This window comes from Musca domestica, unplaced genomic scaffold, assembly GCF_030504385.1.
Source record: "Musca domestica strain aabys unplaced genomic scaffold, Musca_domestica.polishedcontigs.V.1.1 9, whole genome shotgun sequence".
Classification (NCBI taxonomy): domain Eukaryota; kingdom Metazoa; phylum Arthropoda; class Insecta; order Diptera; family Muscidae; genus Musca; species Musca domestica.
This window is the reverse complement of record NW_026712435.1, coordinates 15,824,831-15,848,384: the sequence shown is the minus strand read 5'-3', so window position 1 is coordinate 15,848,384 and position 23,554 is coordinate 15,824,831. Positions and strand designations below refer to the sequence as shown.

At 38.3% G+C, this 23,554-nt stretch overlaps 3 protein-coding genes across 3 annotated transcripts; 2 read left to right on the top strand and 1 right to left on the bottom strand.

Annotated features, from left to right (window-relative positions):
- Window positions 1-3,248: 3,248 nt before the first annotated feature.
- Window positions 3,249-13,049, top strand: LOC101894666 (gustatory receptor for bitter taste 66a). The gene is made up of 5 exons (XM_005187508.3): window positions 3,249-3,649; window positions 6,256-7,139; window positions 7,209-7,394; window positions 9,499-9,588; window positions 12,746-13,049. The coding sequence occupies exons 1-5, from the start codon at window positions 3,412-3,414 to the stop codon at window positions 12,971-12,973; spliced, it is 1,626 nt and encodes a 541-aa protein (XP_005187565.1). The 5' UTR covers window positions 3,249-3,411; the 3' UTR covers window positions 12,974-13,049.
- A 5,805-nt stretch (window positions 13,050-18,854) lies between these two features.
- On the top strand, window positions 18,855-21,729 carry LOC109613421 (uncharacterized). The gene is made up of 2 exons (XM_020038196.2): window positions 18,855-21,052; window positions 21,507-21,729. The coding sequence occupies exons 1-2, from the start codon at window positions 19,297-19,299 to the stop codon at window positions 21,608-21,610; spliced, it is 1,860 nt and encodes a 619-aa protein (XP_019893755.1). The 5' UTR covers window positions 18,855-19,296; the 3' UTR covers window positions 21,611-21,729.
- Window positions 21,661-22,526, bottom strand: LOC101892978 (polyisoprenoid diphosphate/phosphate phosphohydrolase PLPP6). Its single transcript, XM_005187498.4, has one exon. The coding sequence runs from the start codon at window positions 22,437-22,439 to the stop codon at window positions 21,813-21,815; it is 627 nt and encodes a 208-aa protein (XP_005187555.1). The 5' UTR covers window positions 22,440-22,526; the 3' UTR covers window positions 21,661-21,812.
- Window positions 22,527-23,554: the final 1,028 nt, after the last annotated feature.

Genomic DNA, 23,554 nt, shown 5'->3' with positions numbered 1-23,554 from the left:
TACGAAAACGTGGACCGATATTGCTTATTTACGAATTTGACTTGCTTACTAAATAACTTTAAACAATTTGATTGGGAAACGTGGCTGGAATGCCAGAATACCGAATATTAGCAGGTACCGTTATATAGGGGCTACAGATAAACATGGACCCATTTTCTGTCACATTATTAGACAATTACCTTAGAAAATGTGGCTTAAACTGTCAAAATACTGAATATCGTTATATGAGAGCTACACAATAAGGGGGGACCTACAGGGTGAGATGAAAAAACTGCAACAAACTTCAGACTGCTGTCATTTCTAAGCCACTCGTCCGACAGGTGTTAAAATTATTCCAATGACAGATCATTATATTGTTTATAAGCGCACAAAAGCATTTCGTTAAGAATTTTCCAGAAAAAACGTTATTCTTGATGGAATTCAAGCGTGAAAGTGAGATTTCTTTATATTTAGATGGAAAAACACAAGTGGCTATCGTTAGAGCACTCCAGTATTTAAATGTGAATAAATCTTTTGTGTCTCGTACCGTCGCTCGTTACCGTGATACTGGTAGCGTAGCCCGACGTCAAGGAAGTGGACGGTAGAAAACAGCAACATCAGCAGAAATGGTTCGAAAAGTAAAACATATCAAAGTAAAAGTAAACATATCGCAATATTCCATTCGGCGAATATTGAAAAATGAGCTCAGGGTAAAGCCATTGAAATTTCAACAAGTGCAAGAACTTACACCGCAACAGAAAGAAAATAGACTCAAAAGAGCTCAAGAGTTGCTTCGCTCGGCCGAAAGTGGTGAACTGCCGAATTTTTCAAAATCTTGAACCCAATGTGGGGGAGGACCAGAAGAAATGGCCCGATCTTTACCATCTTCACAGCAGGTCTTATGTTGATGGGAATATTGAGGTGTGCTAAGTGTAATAGAAATCAGATGATAATTTCTCATTTTATGAGCTTCATTGGTATTCAAAATTTTGACTCTTTGTGGGGGAGGTACCAGAAGGAGTAGACCGATGTATGCAGATCTTGGGTTAGTAGAAATAATAGCATGTGTAAAATTTTAAGAGAACCGGATGCTTATTTCGTATTTTATAATCGTTTTGGTTATTCAAAACCTTGGTTCTTTGTGGGAGAGATATCAGAAGGAAACGTCGGATGTCCATCTTCTTTATTACAGGTCCTGTGTTAATAGAAATATTGAGATGTGCAAAGACTGAATGGAAGCGGATGTTACTTTCGCGTTTAAGGAGCTCAATCAATATTCAAAATGTCGACCTTTTGTGGGGGAGTTAGCACTGACGCAAATATCAGGATTTGTAAAGTTGGAGCCAAATCGGTTTATTGTTCCTCTTTCTGTGCAAAAAAAAAAATATATTAGAACAATGTGGCTTGTTTGTTCGAGATACCGTAGTATTTTGTTGTTGCAAATTGGTCAGGCTTTATCCCTTTATAGTTGTTTTTATTAAAACAACGTCTGTTTATTAGTGGAGAACGATGGTAATGTTTACCAGGGGGTAAGGCAGGGAATACCTAGGCTTATAAGTGCGGTTGTAAGATTTAGAAGACTTTCCAAAAGAATTTTAGTTTTATTTAATTCTTTGGTTCCTCTTCTATTGAGCTTACGATCTCGTCACTTGGGTAAAAAATGTTTTTTGTCATAGAAGTTATTTTTAAAATAACTTCTGGGGAGAATATCCCAGACAAAAAACAAGGGAACTGATGACGATTGGTGGCTCTTTCCGAATCCTAGGTATTCCCTGCCTTACCCCCTGGTAAACATTACCATCGTTCTCCACTAATAAACAAACGTTGTTTTAATAAAAACAACAATAAAGGGATAAAGCCTGACCATTTTGCAACAACAAAAATAAATATTTTTGAAAATTTCGACCTTTTGTGGGGGAAGCACTTGATGGAGTGCAGCGATATTATCCATTTTTGCACCTGGGCGAAAACTGAGACAAATATCAGGATTTACAAAGTTGGAGCAAATCGGATTATCGGTCCTCCCTCTGTGCAGAAAATATATTTTTTGAGAATTTCAATATTTTGTGCGGGAAGGTACCCGAGGGAGTGGACCGATATTGCTAATCGGAGGTCCACAGCCATATGGCTATATAACTAGCTGAGGGTATAAAAACTTATTGCATTTGCTATTGGCATATTTGAAGCTACAACCATAGACAAATTAAGGTATAGACTAAAAAGTTTTAAAATTTACCCCTTCCGGCAGATGTCACTATAGTTGATCTTGGGCCAGTCAAGTCACTCAGGGCTAGTGAAGTCACTCGACTTCGAAAACAATTTACTCATTTTTCTGATATTTAATTCCTATATTTTTATATTTCACTACATATTTGGATAATGTTAAAGTAAACAAAGTCACTGTTTCGTTTTTAATTGATAAATAATAAAGAATCATAAAAATATTCAATATTTTGTATTTTGAGAGAATTGAGTGAGTCTACTGAACCTCTCTTACAGCATGAACGACATCTATTGAAGCACTTTTTTCGAAGATAACAGATGAGACAACTTTTTAGTCTATACCTAATTTGTCTATGCTACAACTTCAAGGAACCTAGGAAAATGCAACTCTGTACTGAAGTCTTATTATGTCAAATAGACTTTTTAAAAATGCAACAATCTGTTTCGTTTATTTAATTTTTTTTCACAAAATTTTTATATTGCGGATAATCCACAAAACATGAATGGAATATAAGGGTTTCACCACAAAACTGAATCCAAGATTGGGGGACAGTATTGTTTTATCCCAAAATTATACAGTTTGTTGTCCGTTAACGTGGAAAATATGCAATTTGTTGTCTTTAAATTCGAAATAATTTTAAATTATTTTCTTTTTTATTCAAAAGAATACACACATACAAACTGTGTATATGTTTTGACAGAATAGGACAACAAAATAAAATAAAATGTATTTAAGGGGTAGCTTTATTCTACCTTCTGTAATTATGCCATGGCAGAAACAAACTTTAAGATCAAATGGATGACCCTCATTCATTTTATGCCTAAAATTGATGACCCTCAATACAATTGTCACCAAATTATGCCTCCTCACATGGGTGTGTGTGTGGAAATATTATTACATCAGGGTCAAGTATCAGAAATTATTATCGAATCATGAGTGTCAATGTAATTAATATCCTTACATTTGTTTGCCGATAAAATCTTGTTGTACTTTAATTGATGGCTGGCAGGTTTGCTACTGGCCGTTCCTGCTCATTATTGTCAATTTTAATTAAATAAAGTGCAATTGCTAGAGATAGGTACATTTCTATTAAAATTAATATAAAGCCACATGCATACAAAACCGTTGCTAATATTTTACCAAACTGGTAGATGTTCTGTTACGTTCTCTAGTTCGCAGTTTAGTGCGCGGATGATTTTTGGACAAACATGTCTCAACAACAAACGGTTCAAACAATCCTCTTACATTTCTCGGAGTTGTTTCTACTCTGTAAAGTAATGGGAATTTATCCACAAAATTGGAAAGTATTTCAAAGATATCATGATTTGAAAAAATCCAATGTTGGTGTTCTATTTGTTATTTTCGTAATGCTCGCGATTGTTGTGTTATATAACTTGTTGATATTCTCGTTTTCTGAAGAGGATAGCACGCTGAAGGCATCGCAAAGTATGTATTGGATATTGGAAAAGATCATTTTATTTGAAATATTAAAATATAACATGTAACAGAAAATACAAGTGAATGATATAAAAAATGTGAATGTTTGCAATTGGAAAATATTACAATGGGTGAATTTAAACATTAAAAAAGCAGTTAAGTTTTGCCGTCGAAAAATACCACTTTATATGGAAGCTATACGAAGACATGGACCTGCATAAGTAATTTTCTGTGATCTGATCTGTGCAAATTTTTAGCTTCCTATCTTAATTCGTTTTGAATCTAGCGATATTACAACAGACGGACGGACAGGGCTAACTCGTCTTAGAATTTTACGCTGATCAAGAATATACAGAGTGAGATGAAAAAACTGCAACCAACTTCAGACTGCTGTCATTTCTAAGTCACTCGTCCGACAGCTGTAAAAATTCCAGTGACGGCTCATTATATTGTTAACAAGCGTACAAAAATATTTTAGAGAGAATTTTCTAGAAGAAAAGTTATTCGTTAGTTATTGGCAGGAAAACCACAAGTGGCAGTCGTTAGACCACTCCAGCATTTAAATGTGAATAAATCTTTTGTGTCTCGTATCATCGCTTGTTACAGTGATACTGGTAGCGTAGCCCGACGTCAAGGAAGTGTACGGAACTAAAAAATACTAAAGTATCGATCACCTCAAGCAAGAACTTCGCCGGGAATGGGCCAAAATACCGCAGAGCAACATTCGGGCAGGGTGTGATGGTTTCATTGGCCGTTTGAATGCCATAATTCGTCCCAAAGGTGACCAATTCGAACAAATCTAAACTTATTCTAAAATTTGATGCTATTTTCGACATACTTGCTTTCATTTAATAGAATTTAAAACAATTTGTAAAAATTATGGCGTTTGAGTTTGTTGCAGTTTTTTATTTCAGTCTATAATTATTATTTCGATGAGTTACAAACAGAATGACAAACTTAATATACATGGAGAATATTATGTATGGTGGAGGGTATAAAAAGTTAGTTGGTGTAAAGGAAATAAATCAAAAATAACCAGTTGTTGTTATTTCTCCGCAGGAAATCCATAATCTACTATTTTGGCCACTTGCAGATTTCGCCATTAGATATCACTCAAATTGGATGTCAACCGTGGGGCTGCATGGTGTTTATCCACCTGTGTTCCTTGGGGTCGCAATGAGTGTTTCTTTGCCCTTTCCCTAGTAGGCCTCTGTTAACGCTTTTAAGACTTTGCACTTTTATGAACTGAAGTAGGTTATCGAACACAACATTTGGTTTGGTTCGGTAAATAATGTCGCTAAAATCTTCAAAATACCGAATATCGGGGGTACCGTTATATGGGGGCTATACGAAGAAGTGAACCTACATGGCCATTTTCAATACCAAAAGTCCTGCAGACATAATACAATTTTGAGTACATTTTTATCAACTGACTTCATTTCGTTCGGAAGCTAGAGAGATTTCCACAGACGGACAGACGAATAAGCGGATGGACATTGCTAAATCGACATAGAATTTTAATCTGATTAAGAATATATATATATACTTTGTGGGGTCTAAACGTATGTATATTTCGAGGTGTTACAAACGGAATGACAAACTTAATATACCCTCCATACTATGATGGAGGGTATACAAACTGCAACAAACTCCTGTTGGAATGTCCAAGAGCTGCGGCCAAAATGTTTGCGTTCCCAAGGCTTAAATAGATCCTCCAGAATATTTTCGCAATATTATTCGACATTTATATTGGTGCCACGGTCAATTAATACGAGAGGAGAGCGACCATCGTCTGTTATGGCGGCCCACACCATCACCAAAGGTGCACATTTTCAGCTAAACTCTTTGGCTAGTAAACTCCATCATTTTGTTTGTTTACAAACTGCTGGAGAACGAAAGTTTTCTCATAGACGAAAACCATATTCAGCAGTTCATCACTTTCGGCCAAGCGAAGCAACTCTTTAGCTCTTTTGAGTCCAATTTCTTTATGTTGCGGTGAAAGTTCTTGCACTTTTTGAAATTGCAATGGCTTTACCCCGAGCCCATTTTTCAATATATGCCGAATGGAATATTGCGATACGTTCAGCTCACGAGCCATTTTTCGGCCACTGCGACGCGGGTTTCCATCAAGTCGCTTCTTTACTTTTCGAACCATTTCTGCTGATGTTTCTGTTTTCTTCCATCCACTTCTTTGACGTCGGGCTACGCAACCAGTATTACGGTAATGAGCGATGGTACGAGACACAAAAGATTTAGTCACATTTAAATGTTGGATTGCTCTAATGATAGCCACTTGTGGTTTTCCAGCCAAATATAAAGAAATCACCCTATCACGCTTGAATTCCATCACGAATAACTTTTTTTCTGGAAAACTCTCACCAAAATGCTTTTGTACGCTTGTAAACAATATAATGAGCTGTCACTGGAATAATTTTAAAAGCTGTCGGACGAGTGGCTTTGAAATGACAGCAGCCTGAAGTTGGTTGCAGTTTTTTCATCCCACCCTGCATTTTAAATAAAAGAAACTAGCTTCTTTTTGCTTTGGAAATCATCATCTTTATAGAGTTGACCTTGATTCGAATGACATGTTAATAAGCACTCTCATTATATTCCAGGTACTCTGACATTTGTCATTGGAATCTTTTTAACCTACATTGGCTTGATTATGATGATAACTGACCAACTAAGTGCAATACGGAACCAAAAACACTTGGGTGAGATCTACGACCGCATACGCAAAGTGGACGAACGTCTCTATAGAATTGGCTGTGTGGTCAATAATTCTGTTCTGGAACTACGCATACGCATCATGATCGCATTGACGTTTGTGTGCGAAATAACAATCATGATTGCGGCCTACATTGTTCTGCTGGATCACACCAAATGGAATTCTCTGTTGTGGATATTTTCCTGTTTGCCAACCCTTTACAATTCGTTGGATAAAATATGGTTCTCCACCACACTGTATGCGCTGCAACAGCGCTTCGCCGTTATAAATCGAGCTTTGGAGGATATGGTGCAAGTCCATGAGAGATATAAGGCAATGATGGCACACCGAAAAAGAAGCGGCAGCAACAATATGGTTAAGAACAAAAACGTAATTAATGACATATTGTTCGACCTTGGCCATGAGGAAAGTTTGAAACTGAACTATTTACAAAACGAATTGAGGGGTAGTGGTCTTGCGGGAAAACTTGGCAAGAATCGTGTAAAACCGGTAATTACGGTGGCCAATTCGATGAATAACTTTAATCAATTTCAATCGATTAAGAAACAACCCACCAAATCGGCCATAAACATTCACTACGAGAGTGAACTGTCTAATGTGAGCCGAGTTGAGGACAAGCTAAACGATTTCTGTCAGCTGCACGATGAGATCTGCGAAATTGGTAAAAAATTAAATGAACTGTGGAGTTATTCCATTTTGGTGTTGATGGCTTATGGATTTTTAATTTTCACCGCTCAACTTTATTTCCTCTACTGTGCTACTCAGGATCAGGTAAGTAATGGGGTGGTGTTTGTGCATCGGATCTGTTAAGACCTATTGAAATTATAATTTTATTTTCAGCCCATTCCGTCTTTGTTCCTTTCGGCTAAAAATGCTTTGATTACCGCAACATTTCTACTTTACACCGCTGGCAAATGTGTCTACATAATCTACTTGAGTTGGAGAACCTCATTGGAATCGAAACACACTGGAATATGCTTACACAAGTGCGGAGTGGTTGCCGATGACAACAATCTTTATGAAATTGTGAGTTATCTGCCGACATATTTAGCTGTTATTCAGCTGCCCCTATGAAACAAGTAAAACTTTTTCCATGTGGAAAATAAACTTCTTCGGAAACACATTTTAGCCAAAGTTTTCATTCATTCTCCATTCAAATGTATTTCCCAGCTGGGAAAAATTAGCTTTTATACCCTACAACACTATGTGTTGGGGGTATTATAAGTTCGATTGGGTCAAAATTATGTAACACCTCGAAATATTTATTCCCGACATATGGATCTTCCTATCTCGCCGAGCTGAGTCGGCTACAGGACGCAATTATGGCCCGATCCTCACGAAATTGAAAATGGAGGTGGGGTCAGAATAGAAGCCTATTGTTTTTGGAGATGATCGCAAATGGACCAAAACAGAAAAAATGTTGATTTTGATGTTTCTCTAGAGGCCACAATTATAGAGCAATCGATGCATTGAGTTAGAGTTTCAGGCTAGGCAGAAGCCTACCAATTTGGACTATCATCGGTCAGTATTTAGTGGGTAAAATAAGTCCTAACTTGTATGTCAAAAAATACGAAAACTGCGAATATTTTAAATCCCAGCCAAATCACAAATACCTTAAAAGGTTACTTCTGACCATTAAAGTGATGCTGATAGCCAAGAAATCGGATATATAGCAAAATAGGTATAATATATACAGGGTGAGATGAAAAAACTGCAACCAACTTCAGACTGCTGTCATTTCACTCGTCCAGACAGCTGTTAAATTATTCCAGTGACAGCTCATTATATTGTTTACAAGCGTACAAAAGCATTTTGTTGAGAATTTTTCGTGATGGAATTCAAGCGTGATGAGGTGATTTCTTATATTTGGCTGGAAAACCACAAGTGGTTATCGTTGGAGCACTCCAGCATTAAAATGAGAATAAATCTATTGTGTCTCGTACCATCGCTCATTACCGTGATACTGGTAGCGTAGCCCGACGTCAAGGAAGTGAACGGCAGAAAACAGCAACATCAGCAGAAATGGTTGAAAAAGTTAAGAAGCGACTTGATCGAAACCCACGTCGCAGTGGCCGAAAAATGGCTCGTGAGCTGAACATATCGCAATATTCCATTCGGCAAATATTGATAAATGAGCTCGGGGTAGAAGCCATTGGAATTCCAAAAAGTGCAAGTGAACTGCCGAATTTGATTTTTTCCGATGAAAAAAAAAAAAAAAACATTGGTTGTCCAGCAGTTTGTAAACAAACAAAATGAGCGTGTTTACTTGCCAAAGAGGTCAGCTTGAAATGTGTACCATCGGTTGGGCGCCAGAACTCAAGCGCCGGTCATGGTGATGGTGTGGGCCGCCATAATAGCCGACGGTTGCTCTCCGCTCGTATTAATCGATCGTGGCATTAGAATAAATGCCGAATATTATCGCGAAAATATTCTGGAGGGTGTATTAAAGGCTTGGGCACGCAAACATTTTGGCCGCAGACCTTAGACATTCCAACAGGACTCAGCACCATCGCAAGAATGGTTACAAAATGAATTTCCGGGCTTCATTGGCCACAATGGCCATCAAAATCTCCGAAAAGTAATCAGTTGGACTATTATGTCTGTAGTATTTTGGAAAGCAAGGTTGGCACTAAAAAATACCAAAGTGTCGATCACCTCATGCAAGAGTTTCGCCTGTAATTGGCCAAAATACCGCAGAACAACACACGTTGCCCGAATGTTGTTCTGCGGTATTTTGGCGACGATGACGGTTTCATTGGCCGTTTGAAGGTCATAATTCGTGCCAAAGGTGACCAATTCGAACAAATCTAAATTAATTCTAAAATTTGATGCTATTCAGACATTTTTTGCTTTCATTCAATACAAATTTTTTTAAAAAATTAAAAAATATGGCGTTTGAATTTGTTGCAGTTTTTTTATCTCACCCTGTATAGATGATCTGAGTATTTAGAGGAGTTACAAGCGGAATGGAAATGATAATATACCCTCCATAGTACGGTGGAGGGTATAAAAATTTAGGGTCTTTACATTATCTCAAAGCATATGTAAACAACTTCGGTGTATTTCAAGATTTCGCATATTTAACATACATTTCATATTTACTCATTTTCGCTACGCAATTTAATTTCAGATCAATCATTTGTCGTTAAAGCTTCTCAATCATTCGGTAGACTTTACAGCCTGTGGATTCTTCTCATTGGATATGGAGACTTTATATGGGGTAAGAAGCAAACAATGAAATTCGTTTTAATCGGATCACAAAGTTTACAGACCTGTAACGTTTGTAAATTCAAAATTAAAACAAATAATTTGTCGTATTAAGCGGTCACAATGATCTGGAAGCAGTTATGCAAAAATTTAAATTATTGTATAGTTTTTTGTAGAAAATTACCAGTACGCCCTACAATTAAACTGGCCTAATATAAAGTCGGACACATTTCTCCAAGTTTAGCATTTTTCAATTGCCCCAACATATTCTAACACTTGTTGGAAATTGCTACTGAAGCTCTACAAAAAAGGTCAATTGGAGACAAAAATTGTGTTCTTTACTGAAAGTTAGCAAATTCTCTCCGGACAGTCGCTTATAATATATAATATTTAAGATTTAAGTGTTTGTTTTCTCTTTCGAGACGAGCTTAATGATCTGAAATTTGCAGTGAAAAGGAAAGCCAGATAGACACTATCACACACTCACCACTATGCGACGGGTTTCGCCGTTGGTGCAAATTTCAGATCATTAAGCTCGTCTCGAAAGAGAAAACAAACACTTAAATCATAAAACATATGATCTTCGCCTTAACAAGGCAAAACTCAAAAATTCAGCCGAGCCTGGCTGTGGGATTTGAACCGCGGACCTCTGTGTGCAGCCAACTAGAAGTTGCCGTCTCTACGTTCAGAGCCATTAACCCGTCTTCCTAAAGCAGCACTAAAACAAGTGTATGCATTGGAAGCAATGTAGTTGTTGTGGACAAAAAATCCATCACTACAAAAACAAAACGTTGCTGTGAAAAAGATCTGCCAATAGAACTTGAGTCGAACCTGGAGAGTTTCTAGTGTATAATTCGCATATGCTAATTTGCAATAAGTTCGAAATATATATTACTTTCCAGAGAACGGCCCTTGTAAGCCATCATCCACATCAAATATGCCTGATGAGCCGCTTAACCAACGGCGAAACGCGTCGCATAGTGGTGAGTGTGTGATAGTGTCTATCTGGCTTTCCTTTTCACTCCAAATTTCAGATCATTAAGCTCGTATCGAAAGAGAAAACAAACACTTAAATCATAAAACATATGATCTTCGCCTTAACAAGGCAAAACTCATAATATTTAAGGTTCACAAAGTTTTATTAAATTATAGAAGCTATGTATATTGAGATAATGGTTTAAGGAAAAATAAGTAAAAAATGCATTAAGTCCGAACTTCTAATACCCTCCACCATTGGGTAAAGAAAACATTTTTATATAAAAGTATCTGAATTCAAGCGTGTTCCACTTTAAACTACAAATACGAGTAAGAGCGTTTTGAATAATGCAGTTAAACTTTTTAAAAAAAACATAATGTGGGTGAAACTGTTATATGGGGGCCATACCAAAACGGGAACCTATATAGGCAACATTTGCTACAACATATTCTACTGTGACTCTTAAATGTCAATTTTGAAAAGATTTCGGAAAATGTGACAAAAATCAAAAAATGTGGCAAAAAATGGACCTACAAATGTTGTTCCGCTACTCATTTGCTCATTTTTCAATTTTTTCGAACCATTTATGTTGATGTTGCTGTTTTCTTTCGTCCACTTCCTTGACGACGGGCAACGCTACCAGTATCACGGTAACGATCGATTGATACGAGACACAAAATATTTATTCACATTTAAATGCTGGAGTGCTCTAACGATAGCCATTTGTGATGATCACACTATCTCGCTTGAATTCCATCACGAATAACTTTTTTTCCGGAAAATTCTCACCAAAATGCTTTTGTACTCTTGTAAACAATGTAATGAGCTGTCACTGGAATAAAGCTGTAGGACGAGTGGCTTAGAAATGACTGCATAGTTAATTTGTTTGGTCCAAGGACATAATTAGTGGTAATCGGTTCAAATTTGGACACAGCTCTCATATACATCCTCGTCCGTTTTTACTCCCAACAAATTATTGCCAACTCTGCAGTTTGTAAACAAACAAAATGATCGGAAGAAAACGGCAACGTCAGCAGAAATAGTTTGAAAGGTAAAGATGCGACTTGATCGAAACCCGCTTCGCAGTGGTAGAAAAATGGCTCGTGAGCTGAACATATTGCAATATTCCATTCGGCAAATATTGAAAAATTAGCTCGGGGTAAAGCCATTGAAATTTTAAAAAGTGCATGAACTTACACCGCAGCCGGAAGAAAATAGACTCAAAAGAGCTATATAGTTGCTTCGCTTGGCCGAAAGTTATGAACTGCCGAATTTGATTTGATTTGATTTGAATGAGAACACATTCGTAGTCCAGCAGTTTGTAAATAAAAACAAAATGATCGTGTTTACTTGCCAAAGAGTTCAGATGAAAATGTGCAGCTTCGGTTGGTCACCAGAAATCAAGCGCCGGCCATGGGCCCCCATAACAGCCGATGGTTGCTCTCTGCTCATATTAATCGACCGTGGTATCAGAATAAATGCCGAATATTATCGCGAAAATATTTTGGAGTGCGTATTAAAGGCTTGGGCACGCAAAAATTTTGGCCGCAGACCTTGTACATTCCAACAGGACACAGCACCATCGCAATCAGCACGCGCCATCCAATAATTATTACAAAATCAGGTTCTTCGCTTTATATACAGCGCACAATGGCCACCAAAATCACCAGGATACCAATCCGTTGGACTATTGTGTCTGGAGTATTTTGGACAGCAAGGTTGGCACTAAAAAATACTAAAGTGTTGATCACTTCAAGCAAGCGCTACGCCGGGAATGGGCCAAAATACCGCAGAGCAACATTCGGGCAGCGTGTAATGGTTTCATTGGCCTTTTGAAGGCCATAATTCGTGACCAGTTCGAACAAATCTAAACTTATTCTAAAACTTGATGCTATTTCCGACATGTTTTCCTTTCATTCAATATAATTAAAAAATTTAAAAATTATGGCGTTTGACTTTGTTGTAGTTTTTTATCTCACCCTGTACTTTGTGGGGTCTAAAATGTATATTTCGAAGTGGTGCAAACGGAATGACAAACTTAATATACCATCCATACTATGGTGGAGGGTATAATAACAAATTATTTAATATTTTTACAACATAAACTAAGAGTAATTAGCCTGGTGCTGTAGAACACCTTGATTATCAGCTATGATTTACAACTAAGCCACGTGTGTTGTACATTTCTTTACAGGTTGCCGGCGGTATTACCAGCTATTTGATAATATTAATACAATTCAATTTGGCTGCTCAGCAGGCAAAGGATGCTGCTAGCAGTCACGGTACCAACGATCCATCTCAAATATCAAATGGAGCCGATAATTCATCAGAAGACGTTAATGACTACTCCACAGCATTGACAACCTTAATGACATCGACGGCAAGTACAATAATAACGGCTAGCAGTTCAGCTCTCAATTAAGAAGTGTTACAAAGCATTAACTTTCAAATTAACTTTAATATTTTAAATAAGCAATCTCTGATAATGTTTGGACTATGTGCGAAAATTGAATATAACAAAGATAATTCGAAAATGTGTAATGATAATTGATCTTTAAAATAAAATATATTTGTTTAAATAATAGCACGTTTACATATAAAATTTAATCCGATCGAATTTATATTGAAACCGTTGCGGAATCTACATACTAAGGGAAAGCATCACTGGGTACAGCATTAGTACTGCTATACACTCCAAAGTCGCAAAAGTTTCCGCATTTCGCATTGGAACCATGGTAAATTTAAGAAGTTAAAGTTATTTCACACAAGACTGTCCATCTCATCATTTTCTGAATTTACCTTGTCAAATTTCACTGAATAAAAACAGGCTTCCATCCCTGATTTCCGTGTATGTAATGGATTTAAAAACAATTTAAAAAGTATCAGTCGGTTCTGCCGACAGACATATACCCTCAGCCAATGTTCGATTATTTAAATATATTTTGACTTCTGTTAGGATTATTCAAACGCATGATCCTCTATGGAGTGGGGTTTGAAGAAAGGGGGCAATATTGTCCATTACATATCGGACCTAAATAAATACGATATAAATATTGCGACGTGCCAGGTTTGGTCTATGACTGGTAACTTCATCATAAAATCCATATTCATCCCAAGTTTCTGATCGAGAGAAATATTTAGATATAGCAAATTTAAAAAGAATTACTGACTTGTTTCGTAAGTGATGACAGATAAAAGTATTGAAAATTGTGACCCTTTGTGAGTGAGGTACCAGAAACGGTTCGCAGCTATATATCATCTTCACAACAGATCTTGTGTTAGCATAAATGTTTGTATGTGTGAAATCTGAAGAGAGTTGAATGCTTATTTGGCTTACTTTGAGCGTTTGTTTTCTCAAAATCTTGAACTCTATGTGGGGGAGGTATCAGAAGAAATGGTCCGATCTCTACCATCTTTATAACAGATGTTGTGTTGACAGAAATATTGAGATCTGCCAAGTCTAAATAGAATCAAATGTTAATTTCCCGTTTTATGAGCTTTATTGTTATTAAAAATTTTGAGCCTTGGTGGGGGAGGTACCAGAAACGGAGGACCGATATATCCCATCTTCACACCAGACCTTGGGTTAATAAAATTATTGGTATATGTGAAATTTGAAGAAGAAAATTTTACTTCACATTTTATAAGAGTTGTAATCACACATCACATTTTATAAGAGAAGGAGTGGACCGATATTGCCCATCAGCGAACTCGATCTAAGCTTGACAAAGATATTACGATGTACCAAGTTTGAACCAAAACGGATAATCCCTTCGAGAGTTATCGTGCGCACCAGCCAGCCATTGACCCCACAATGAGTCGAAATTTTGAATATCCTAAAACGCGAAATTAACATCCGATTCCAGTCATACTTGGTAAATCTAAATATTTTTATCCACACAAGATTTGTTATAAAGATGATAGAAATTGAATCATTTCTTCTGGTACCTGTCCCACAAAGGGTCTAAATTTTGAATAACCAAAAAAATCGTAATATCCGAAATAAAAATCCGATTCTCATCATTATTTTTACTAACACAAGATCTGTTGTGAAAATGGGATATATCGGTGCACTCTTTCTGGTACTTCCTCCACAAAGAGTTCAAAATTATGAACAACAAAACGCTCATAAAAATCGAAATAAGCATCCAACTCTCGTCAAATTTCACGCATCCAAACATTTTTGCTAACGCAGAATCTGTTGTGAAAATGATAGATATCTGCCAACCCTTTTGGTACCTCAACGGCAAAAGGATCACAATTTCTAATACATATATCCGTCGTAATTGCGAAACAAGTCGACGTTTCTATACAACTTCTAAATATCTAAATATGTCCATAAGCCAGAAATCTGATATAATATTAATCAGAATTTATAATTTCGTTTTAAATTGGACATACATGTTCGATTTCATTTAAATTTTGCACGTACCAATTTTTTTAATTTGTATTAGATTAAGTGGAATATTTCGATCCGCTATATCTACCTCACGCATATTTCCCCACTTTCCAAAAATTTGCACATAAATCATATAACGTATAGGAAGTAGATGATATAGTCCAAATATGGCACTTTGACTTAGGCCTACTGCTTCGGAACCTCCCCCATAAAGGGACAAAAGTTAGAATAATCATAACTCGTGGCTGGGTGCATACATCTGTTGTTGTTGTTGTTGTTGTAGCAGTAGTATATGTGTGTGTTTGTGTTCTGCTAATCTGGTTCCAGCTCCAGGTTTAGAAATTCGGCTACTTTAACGGGCTGTAGCCAGAGATCCTCTGGAGTGAGTTGGGTAGGTTTGGCTGAGCAATTAAAAAGGTGTAGCGTATTGTGCGGGCCTGTATCACACGCCGGGCAGGCGTCACGCACATCTTCATCAATTCGTGCCCAATACGAATTGAGGCGACTACACCATCCTGAACGTAATTGCGCCAAAACTACCCTGGTTTGTCTAGGCAGCTGACGTTCTTCGGCTGCAATGGATGGGGGGTGGACTCCGAGGACGGCATTCACTTTATAACTGCTAATAGCATCCGCGACTGCATCGGTGTGAATGCCACTCAGACCTGCCTGATAGGCTTCTTGATCTAGAGGCTCTCTCTTGTAGCGCTGGACCTCCCTCTCTAGATCATGTATGTCCTTCCTGACACGCCTGGGTGGGGGAGAGTTATCCACCATATGATGGTTGGGATGGCTCTCACGGTAACACCCAAGCAGGTACTGCAACGAAAGCATATGATTATGCTGACGTAAGGGAAGGACTTTCGCCTCCTCATGTAGATGGTCCACTGGTGTCATGAGGAGGCACCCTGTCGCAGTTCTCAGGGCAGCGTTCTGGCAGGTCTGGATATTCTTCCACTGCGTAGCACTAGTATTCGCAGACCACACTGGAGCCGCATAGTTGACCACAGACCGACCTATCGCGTTATAAGAGGTCAACAAGGTTTCTTTGTCCGCACCCAAGAGCTGCCGGCTAGCGCCTTGAGGACCTTGTTCCTACTTTTCATCTTGTCGCAGATAGCTGTGGTTGCGCGGACGACTTGAACATGCTGTCGAACGTTACCCCAAGAATCTTGGGGTAGTTCGTGGTCGGTATTAAATTCCCCTCGACCTGAACATTCAGCTGTGTTCTCATCTCCGCAGACCGTGTGGTAAAGAGTGTGGCCGTTGATTTCGTGGCGGATATTTTCATATTCCTCGCGTGGAAGTATGCGGCAAGCTCCGCGAGATAGGGGTTCAACCTTTCGCATATGTCATCGACCACTGGACCCGACGCCATGATCGTACAATCATCCGCATACGTTACGATCTCAATGCCGTCTGGAGGGCGAGGAATTCCGGAAAGGTACAGGTTAAACAGTTCCGGAGATATCACCCCACCTTGAGGAACTCCCTGTTTCACTCTACGGGCTTTGGACTTCTTGTTCCGGAATTCCACGTACGACTGGCGTCCACACATATAGTTGATTATCCAACGTTTCAAACTTGGCCGGAGGGTAGTTCTCTGTACGTCCTCAAACAGTGTGGCATGATTGACCGTATCAAATGCCTTTGATAGGTCAAGGGCTACCAACACTGTTCTGTCACACGGCCTGTTCTGGTTTAGTCCTCTACTAATATGTGTGGAAATGGCGTGTAATGCTGTTGTGGTACTATGTTGTGGACGGAATCCGTGCTGGTGGTTGGCAACTGCATAGCTTCCTCTAATGCTGGGGAGGAGTAAAGCCTCAAGAGTCTTTGCTACTGGCGACAAGAGCGAAATCGGCCTGTACGATTCGCCTTTACTGGCATCCTTGCCTGGCTTCAGTAGCGGGACCACCCGGCCCATTTTCCAGGTTTCGGGCACTATGTGGGTGGCTAGCGACAAATTGAGAACTTTCGTTAAGTACTCGACTCCCGGCGTATCCAGCTGCTTCAACATTACCATTGAGATTCCGTCCGGGCCCAACGCTTTGGATGACTTAGCGTTACGGATGACATTTGCAACATCACCCATCGTAAACTGTGGTGGTTCCTCCTCGGCGGGAAGAGATCTGATACGACGTAGTACTCTTCGCTTCGCCCTATCACTCTCGGGGTGCTCGACAAATTGTCGGTTAAAATATTCCGCGCACCTCTTCGGATCAGTCACCGTTACGTCGTTAAAAGTGACTGAGGTCCTATCATCCTTTTTTCCAGGGTTCGAGAGCGACTTAACCGTTACCCACAGCTTACTCATATCGGTTCCAATGTTGCAGCACTTCAGATGGTCTAGCCACTTTTTCCTCTTATGCTCCTGTACCAACCGGTTGACTTCCACTGTCAAATCACTGATTCTAGGATCAGTAGGGTTGGTACGACGGAGATCATCACGCTCGTTTGCTAATCCCGCTGCCTCTGCTGGGAAATTTGGTCTTATCTCGGGTATTCGACCAGCAGGTATATAGCGAGCGGCTGCAGCTCTGATGATGTTTCGGAAAATCCTTTCTGCTACCCGAACATCAGAAGGGTTGGGCAGTTCTCTGAAGCGGCGGTTGGTGAATTCTCTGAACTCTGGCCAGTGAGCTTTCCCATGGTTAAGGAAAGTGCGGCGTTCAGAGGTTATGAAATCGGGCGACCTGCTTATGGAGACGATTATCGGGAGATGGTCTGAGCCAAGAGAAATGACGGGTTGCCAAGTCACGTCATTTATCAGACCGGGTGACACTATGGTTAAGTCTGGCGAACTGTGACACTCTCCTCTTATTCGGGTGGGGGCATCCTCGTTAACCGTGCAGAATGTGGAGCAGTCAATCTGCTCTGCCAGCGCTGATCCCCTCTGGTCATTACCTAGGACGGAATGCCACAACTCATGGTGGGCATTAAAATCCCCTAGTACCAGGCGGTTATTGCCTACCAATAATGGGCTAATATCAGGCAAATAACGTGGTTCACAGCTATTAATCGGCGGGATATACACATTAAGCACCTCTACCTCGGCAGTTCCACACTTGACTGCTACCCCCATACATTCCATGTATGGGTCACTAGAGACTAGCTCAAGCGAGATAGGTCTGTACTGAACAGAATGGTGTAACAGGAACGCTAATCCCCCACCTCCACTTCTGGTGCGATCCTTCCTTAGTACGTTGTAACCATAACAACGTTGTAGGCTGCAATTTTCATTCAGCTTGGTTTCCTGCACCGCTGCGATCTTAATATTCCTCCGACTCATAAATTCCACTATCTCATCTATTTTGCCTCGAAGTCCGTTGCAATTGAATTGCAAGAATGATGCACAATCCGGAGTTGGAACAGCAACATGTGGCGTTAGGTGCTGCGGTGTTGGTTGCTGTTCTGGAGACTGCGGTGGAGTGCCATACTCCGACGACGTCTCTGACGAGGACGACGAAGAAGAGGACTCGCTGGGGACTACGTTACTGCAGCAAGTCGCAACATAATCCCTTTCGCTGTAGTCTCGCAAACGCCTTAATCCGGAACAGTTCTTGAAGTGCACCCACTCTCTGCATCCATTACATCGCACCGAGACAGATCTGTGGTGGATGACGTTCTGACAAACCGAGCAGAACCAAGGTCCGGGGTTTTCCTCAATCCCGGCACGGACCAATAAAATCCGGAGCAAGCATTCCGGGATATGCTGCTCCCAATGCAGAAAAATAAACAAACACAAACATGTACATACTGGGTTGGCAGCCGCTGGCCGAAACTGGAATCTTGTTGTTTCGGGTCAATCCGGTATCGTAGAACCCGCTGCCGTGGGATTGGCATACATCTGTCGGGAAAACCGACTGATACTATTTAACTTGTTTGTATTATCTTTTGGTTGTGTACGTATACGTTAGTTAACCTTTATATACTCCTAAGGGCTTATCCAAACACACTAAATGAACCCACTGGATTCAATTAACCTTGGGAGTTAATCTTCATAAAATGTGAAATTGGACTGAATTTCTAATATGCGATACAATGTCACAACAATTTAGTAACATTTTCCACTTGCGATCTTTGACCAACCTGTTGATTCTGGAACCAATAATTTGAAAGAGAAACCCATAAAATGATTTTAGTTTTAAATACATTTATTTTTGGTTTTTCATGCAAATGATCGAAATAATTTATGCCCACTGTGTAGCGTTTAGTACAATTGACCTTGATTGTATTAACCTGATCTCAAACATGATTCACTTGTTACTGTTTTTGTTGTTGCTAATTCCTTGGCTTTCATTGATTCCCATAGGTGCCAATACAGCAATCAGTTTTCTGGCGAAATGTTAACAATTGAAAACAAAAATAATGGAATGTGTAAAATGCAGTGGTTGAATTTGGAATGTTTGATGGAAAATTTGGACATAGCCAAGCATATCTTATCATACCTGGAATTGGACGACCACTTGAATTTGTCACGTGCCTGTGAAAATTTTAAAAATATAGTTTTGCATTTTGTTTGGAAGCAAATATATTGTCACGTGAAAATCCTAAAGGAGTCCCGCATAAGTCTTATAACGGCCGTATCCAGCGAACACGTGACCAAAAGAAGCCATTTATTGAAAACAAATTATTTGAAAGAGTTTCTAGCTCTAAATACAGGCAATATCAAACATTTTGAGTTACAATGTGGATGTGGTTCATATCAAGATATGGAATATTTGGGATGCCACAATGATTTGCAAAATTTAAAGACATTAACATCTCTCAGTTTGATTGGTGTTATCGTATCGAATTACGATATAAAAATCGTATCCGAAAATTGTCCCAACTTAGAGGTGCTGTCGCTGGAAAATTGTGTAAATGCTAAACTACAAACCCTGATTATTGGCCACGACATTAATGTTAAAACTATAGCTCAAATTAGAAATCTAAAGTCGTTTAGGGTAATAAGTTCCACCCTTTACAATTCAGACATGCATTTATATAATTATCGGCATCTACGAGATATTGTACGAAATTTACCCACTGAAGAATTATATTTGAATATGGCCATTTACTCAGATGTCGATGGATATTTATGCAGTGATTTTCGAAAGGATAACATTGCAAGTGCCAAATACCTTAAGGAGAATGAGGAGGAAGAAAACGAGAAATCACATCCATGCGCAATGGACCCATTAAAAAAGCTGAGTGTACGGTTTTTTGTTCAAAATGAAGAGTTTTGCAAATTTACCAAAACGTTTTTAAAGTCATTCCAAAGTTTAGCAGAACTTAGCATTGGCGGTTACCCTCTTTCATCTACAGTTATTATTAACGCGCAGTTTTTCGATTTGATCTCCACACATTGTACACAACTTTGCAGTTTATCCTTGGCAGACATCCGTATAAGTGATTTTGTAATACTAGCAAATCTTCGTCAACTGAGCCTCAAGTGTTGCGAAGGTCTATCTGCCACTCACCTCGAGAAAATTCTTAATGAAATGAACCTTAGACAATTTACCACGTTAAGGACGAAATATTCGGGAAATTTCAGCCAAACAATACATTCGAATTCAATGCAGCAATTGGAATTGGATTTAAATGCTGAACAATTTGTTAATGCATTCGAAAAAAGTTTTCCCAATTTAAAAATATTGCAGTGGCCCAATTGCTATAAAAATATCAAAAATCTTCATCAGTATATGCCAAATTTGAAAATTCTTACTATTACTGAAAATGCTGCAAATATTCAAGACTTGCTGTGCCTTTCAAAACTACACGACTTAACACTCACCAAATGTGGAATGCTCAATGATTTTTCAAAACTTTTACAGCATTCTGGATTAAAAACTCTATCACTGGAAGGTTACCCGGAGGAACCAATTTCATCAACATGTTTATCAACGCATCTGAAAAAATTGAATATTACCAAGAACTTGTTTAAATTTTCATTTAACACTTGGCTCGATTTACTGTCTGAAAATCCGCAATTGGAGTTAACAGTAAACTGTGATATCCTCAAAGAACTCGTTGAACCTCCCTTCCTTTCTACTTTGATTAACAACGATAAATTTCCAGCAAGAATTAAATCCATACTCATATGCGGCATATTATTTGGTAAGTAATATGAACATTAATTCATACCAAGTTATTTTGTCAATTATTTGCCGCAATTATAATTGCCTAATGTAAATCAGCAGAAGTTCGATTTTTTAACAAATTAACTACTATATCGAACCGAACAAACACTATATAGGTGAGTTTCAAACGATTTTGGCGCAAATCGACAAAAGACTGCAAAGGGGAAGGGGAAAATTGTGAGCTCAATACTACTCGATATTTTTTTAATATTTGTAAAACATTGTTACTCAAAAGTTCAGACAACAATGGAGAAACACTGTGTAGGTAAATTTCGTGAGAATGCTCAGAAGTTTTCTACAATTTAGTATCAGCGAGATAAGAAGCCTTGGTATGCCACTGTATTATTGGATTGATTGCCAGTTTTATATTAAACTTATTACGCTAAATTGTAAAGTAGGTAATTACTGTTTCAGATCGTTTCTTTTTTCAGATTGCAAAGACTTAAGGAACTTCTTGGATACTACTGTGAAGAAAATTGACTTAATCAAGAAACTATTCGAGACCGGGAAAGAACCATTTACTATCGTGCTTTAAGATGTTAAAAATCTATATTTAACCATGAAATGACGGGGCTAACCACAATATAAAAAATGTAGCTATTTTATTTTCTCGTCTTATTTTTTTAATTATACGTAAATACATACATATAAAAAAAAAAACAAATGTATAGGTACATATTTACAGTCAAAAATGTTATATTTTAGATGACGAATAAAAAAGAAGTCTACGCGTTTCGTTATTCATCTTCTCCTCCAGGCAAATTATCACTTGACATTGAGGCAATTATACTTTGAGCAGTGTCCTTCCCAATCCACAAAATGCACATAACACCGGCCTCTAATAAGCCAACCAACATGCCGGCTACAACGTCAAGGATATAGTGACGTTGGATAATGATACGCGACATACACACAGCACTGGACCAAGCCAAGAGCGGCATCCACCAAATCGCTGAAACGGGACTTAACAGTATAAAGAACGTGGCAACAAAAACAGCTCTGGATGCATGGCCAGACGGGAAGCTAAATTTATCAGGTCCAAGTTGCATCATATCATTACAAGCCGTTGGTCTTCTGCGTCTAAACGCCGCTTTCATTACGGCAATAACTATAATATCGAAAATCAGTCCCACCAGCATATTCAATTGAGATTCATAGAGGTCCTTATCGCTCAAAAGCCAAATAAGCCCAATCCAAGATGCCAGCCAGACAATTCCATTGCAGGAGATCTCTAATGCTTTGCAGTGTGTTTTCAAAGATTTGAGGGTCGTTTGACTAAGTAAAAAGCCCACAAATTTCTTTGTTAATTTCTCATCGTACTGGAGAATGGTTTCTACTATTTTTGGTTTTTGTCTTTTGGCCATTGTGTCACCTTTTCCTAAAATCTTAAAATATAAATAAGCAAAGAGAGGGTACTTTAGCTTTAGATAGTATGACTAGAGATGTCTTTACCGGGTATTTCAACACAATGATTAAATACCGGGTAATCATTATTTTGGTATTTTATTCGGGTAATTACAAAATTCATTTGCAATGTACCTATCATCAGGGTTACAGTTAAATGACTAAAGTTGCAATTTGGGACCTTTTTAAAACTCTGTTACCTTTGGTCTGTTGTAAAGGATTTGGAAACCCCAGTCGGTTTAAATTGTCAATTCCATTGTATATACCTCAAATAAATCGTCATAACGAAGGCTAACCCGGAAAAAAGCTCTAACGTAAACATGCCTTTAACTCTAGTTTAGTAAAAACTCTTAAATTTTTCCAAATTTTTTTCCAGTGGTTTTCCCTGATCCCGTGAAACTATTTTTTTCTTGGGAGACGGACCCGGGACCACAGATTTTTGACCCAAAAGTCCAGGTTCAAGACCCTGACTGGACCCGGATCCTATTACCCGATATAGACAATATCGTTGAAAAGCTTATGAAAATATCTATCCAACAAGTGGTCACATTATAGTAATTATAATTTTTTTGGACCCTTTTTTGACTTTTTTATAAAACCCCAAAAAATCAAAAAAGGATCCATTATGGGGGAAAACGAAATCTATGCCAAATTGTAACTCTAACGACTGCTACGCGAAATAAACCCTTTTTTATTGGAAACATAATTTTAATGAACTGGTTAGAGAATCGGGTTATGCGGATGTAAAGACCCATATCTCTGGACCCGAAAAAAGTATAAGCACAAATTGTAGCATTTTGGAAAGGTAAGATAATAAAGCATTCAAACCAGATAATTGAGGAAAAATTCTTCTGCATTTTAAATTTAATAATCTAAATTCCTAAAAAGTATATATGAAATTAAAATAATTTTTAGAAAATTAATAACTTTGTTTACATATTTGGACATATAACTCTGACACTTGTATTACGTACAAAAACAAATTTGTATGTGGTTGTTGTTACGATTGTTATACGACAACACTTGCTGTTACCTGTATTATTCTACCATGGTTTCTCAATTTTCAAGTCAAATC

What these genes read in the sequence shown, in the direction of transcription:
- LOC101894666 (XM_005187508.3), top strand. Translation starts at nt 3,412, where the DNA reads ATGTCTCAACAACAAACGGTTCAAACAATCCTCTTACATTTCTCGGAG. An exon ending in ACTGTGCTACTCAGGATCAG is followed by an intron (nt 7,140 to 7,208) that starts GTAAGTAATGGG and finishes TTTTATTTTCAG; the next exon opens with CCCATTCCGTCTTTGTTCCT. An exon ending in ACAACAATCTTTATGAAATT is followed by an intron (nt 7,395 to 9,498) that starts GTGAGTTATCTG and finishes ATTTAATTTCAG; the next exon opens with ATCAATCATTTGTCGTTAAA.
- LOC109613421 (XM_020038196.2), top strand. Translation starts at nt 19,297, where the DNA reads ATGTTAACAATTGAAAACAAAAATAATGGAATGTGTAAAATGCAGTGG. An exon ending in CATATGCGGCATATTATTTG is followed by an intron (nt 21,053 to 21,506) that starts GTAAGTAATATG and finishes TTCTTTTTTCAG; the next exon opens with ATTGCAAAGACTTAAGGAAC.
- LOC101892978 (XM_005187498.4), bottom strand. Translation starts at nt 22,439, where the DNA reads ATGGCCAAAAGACAAAAACCAAAAATAGTAGAAACCATTCTCCAGTAC.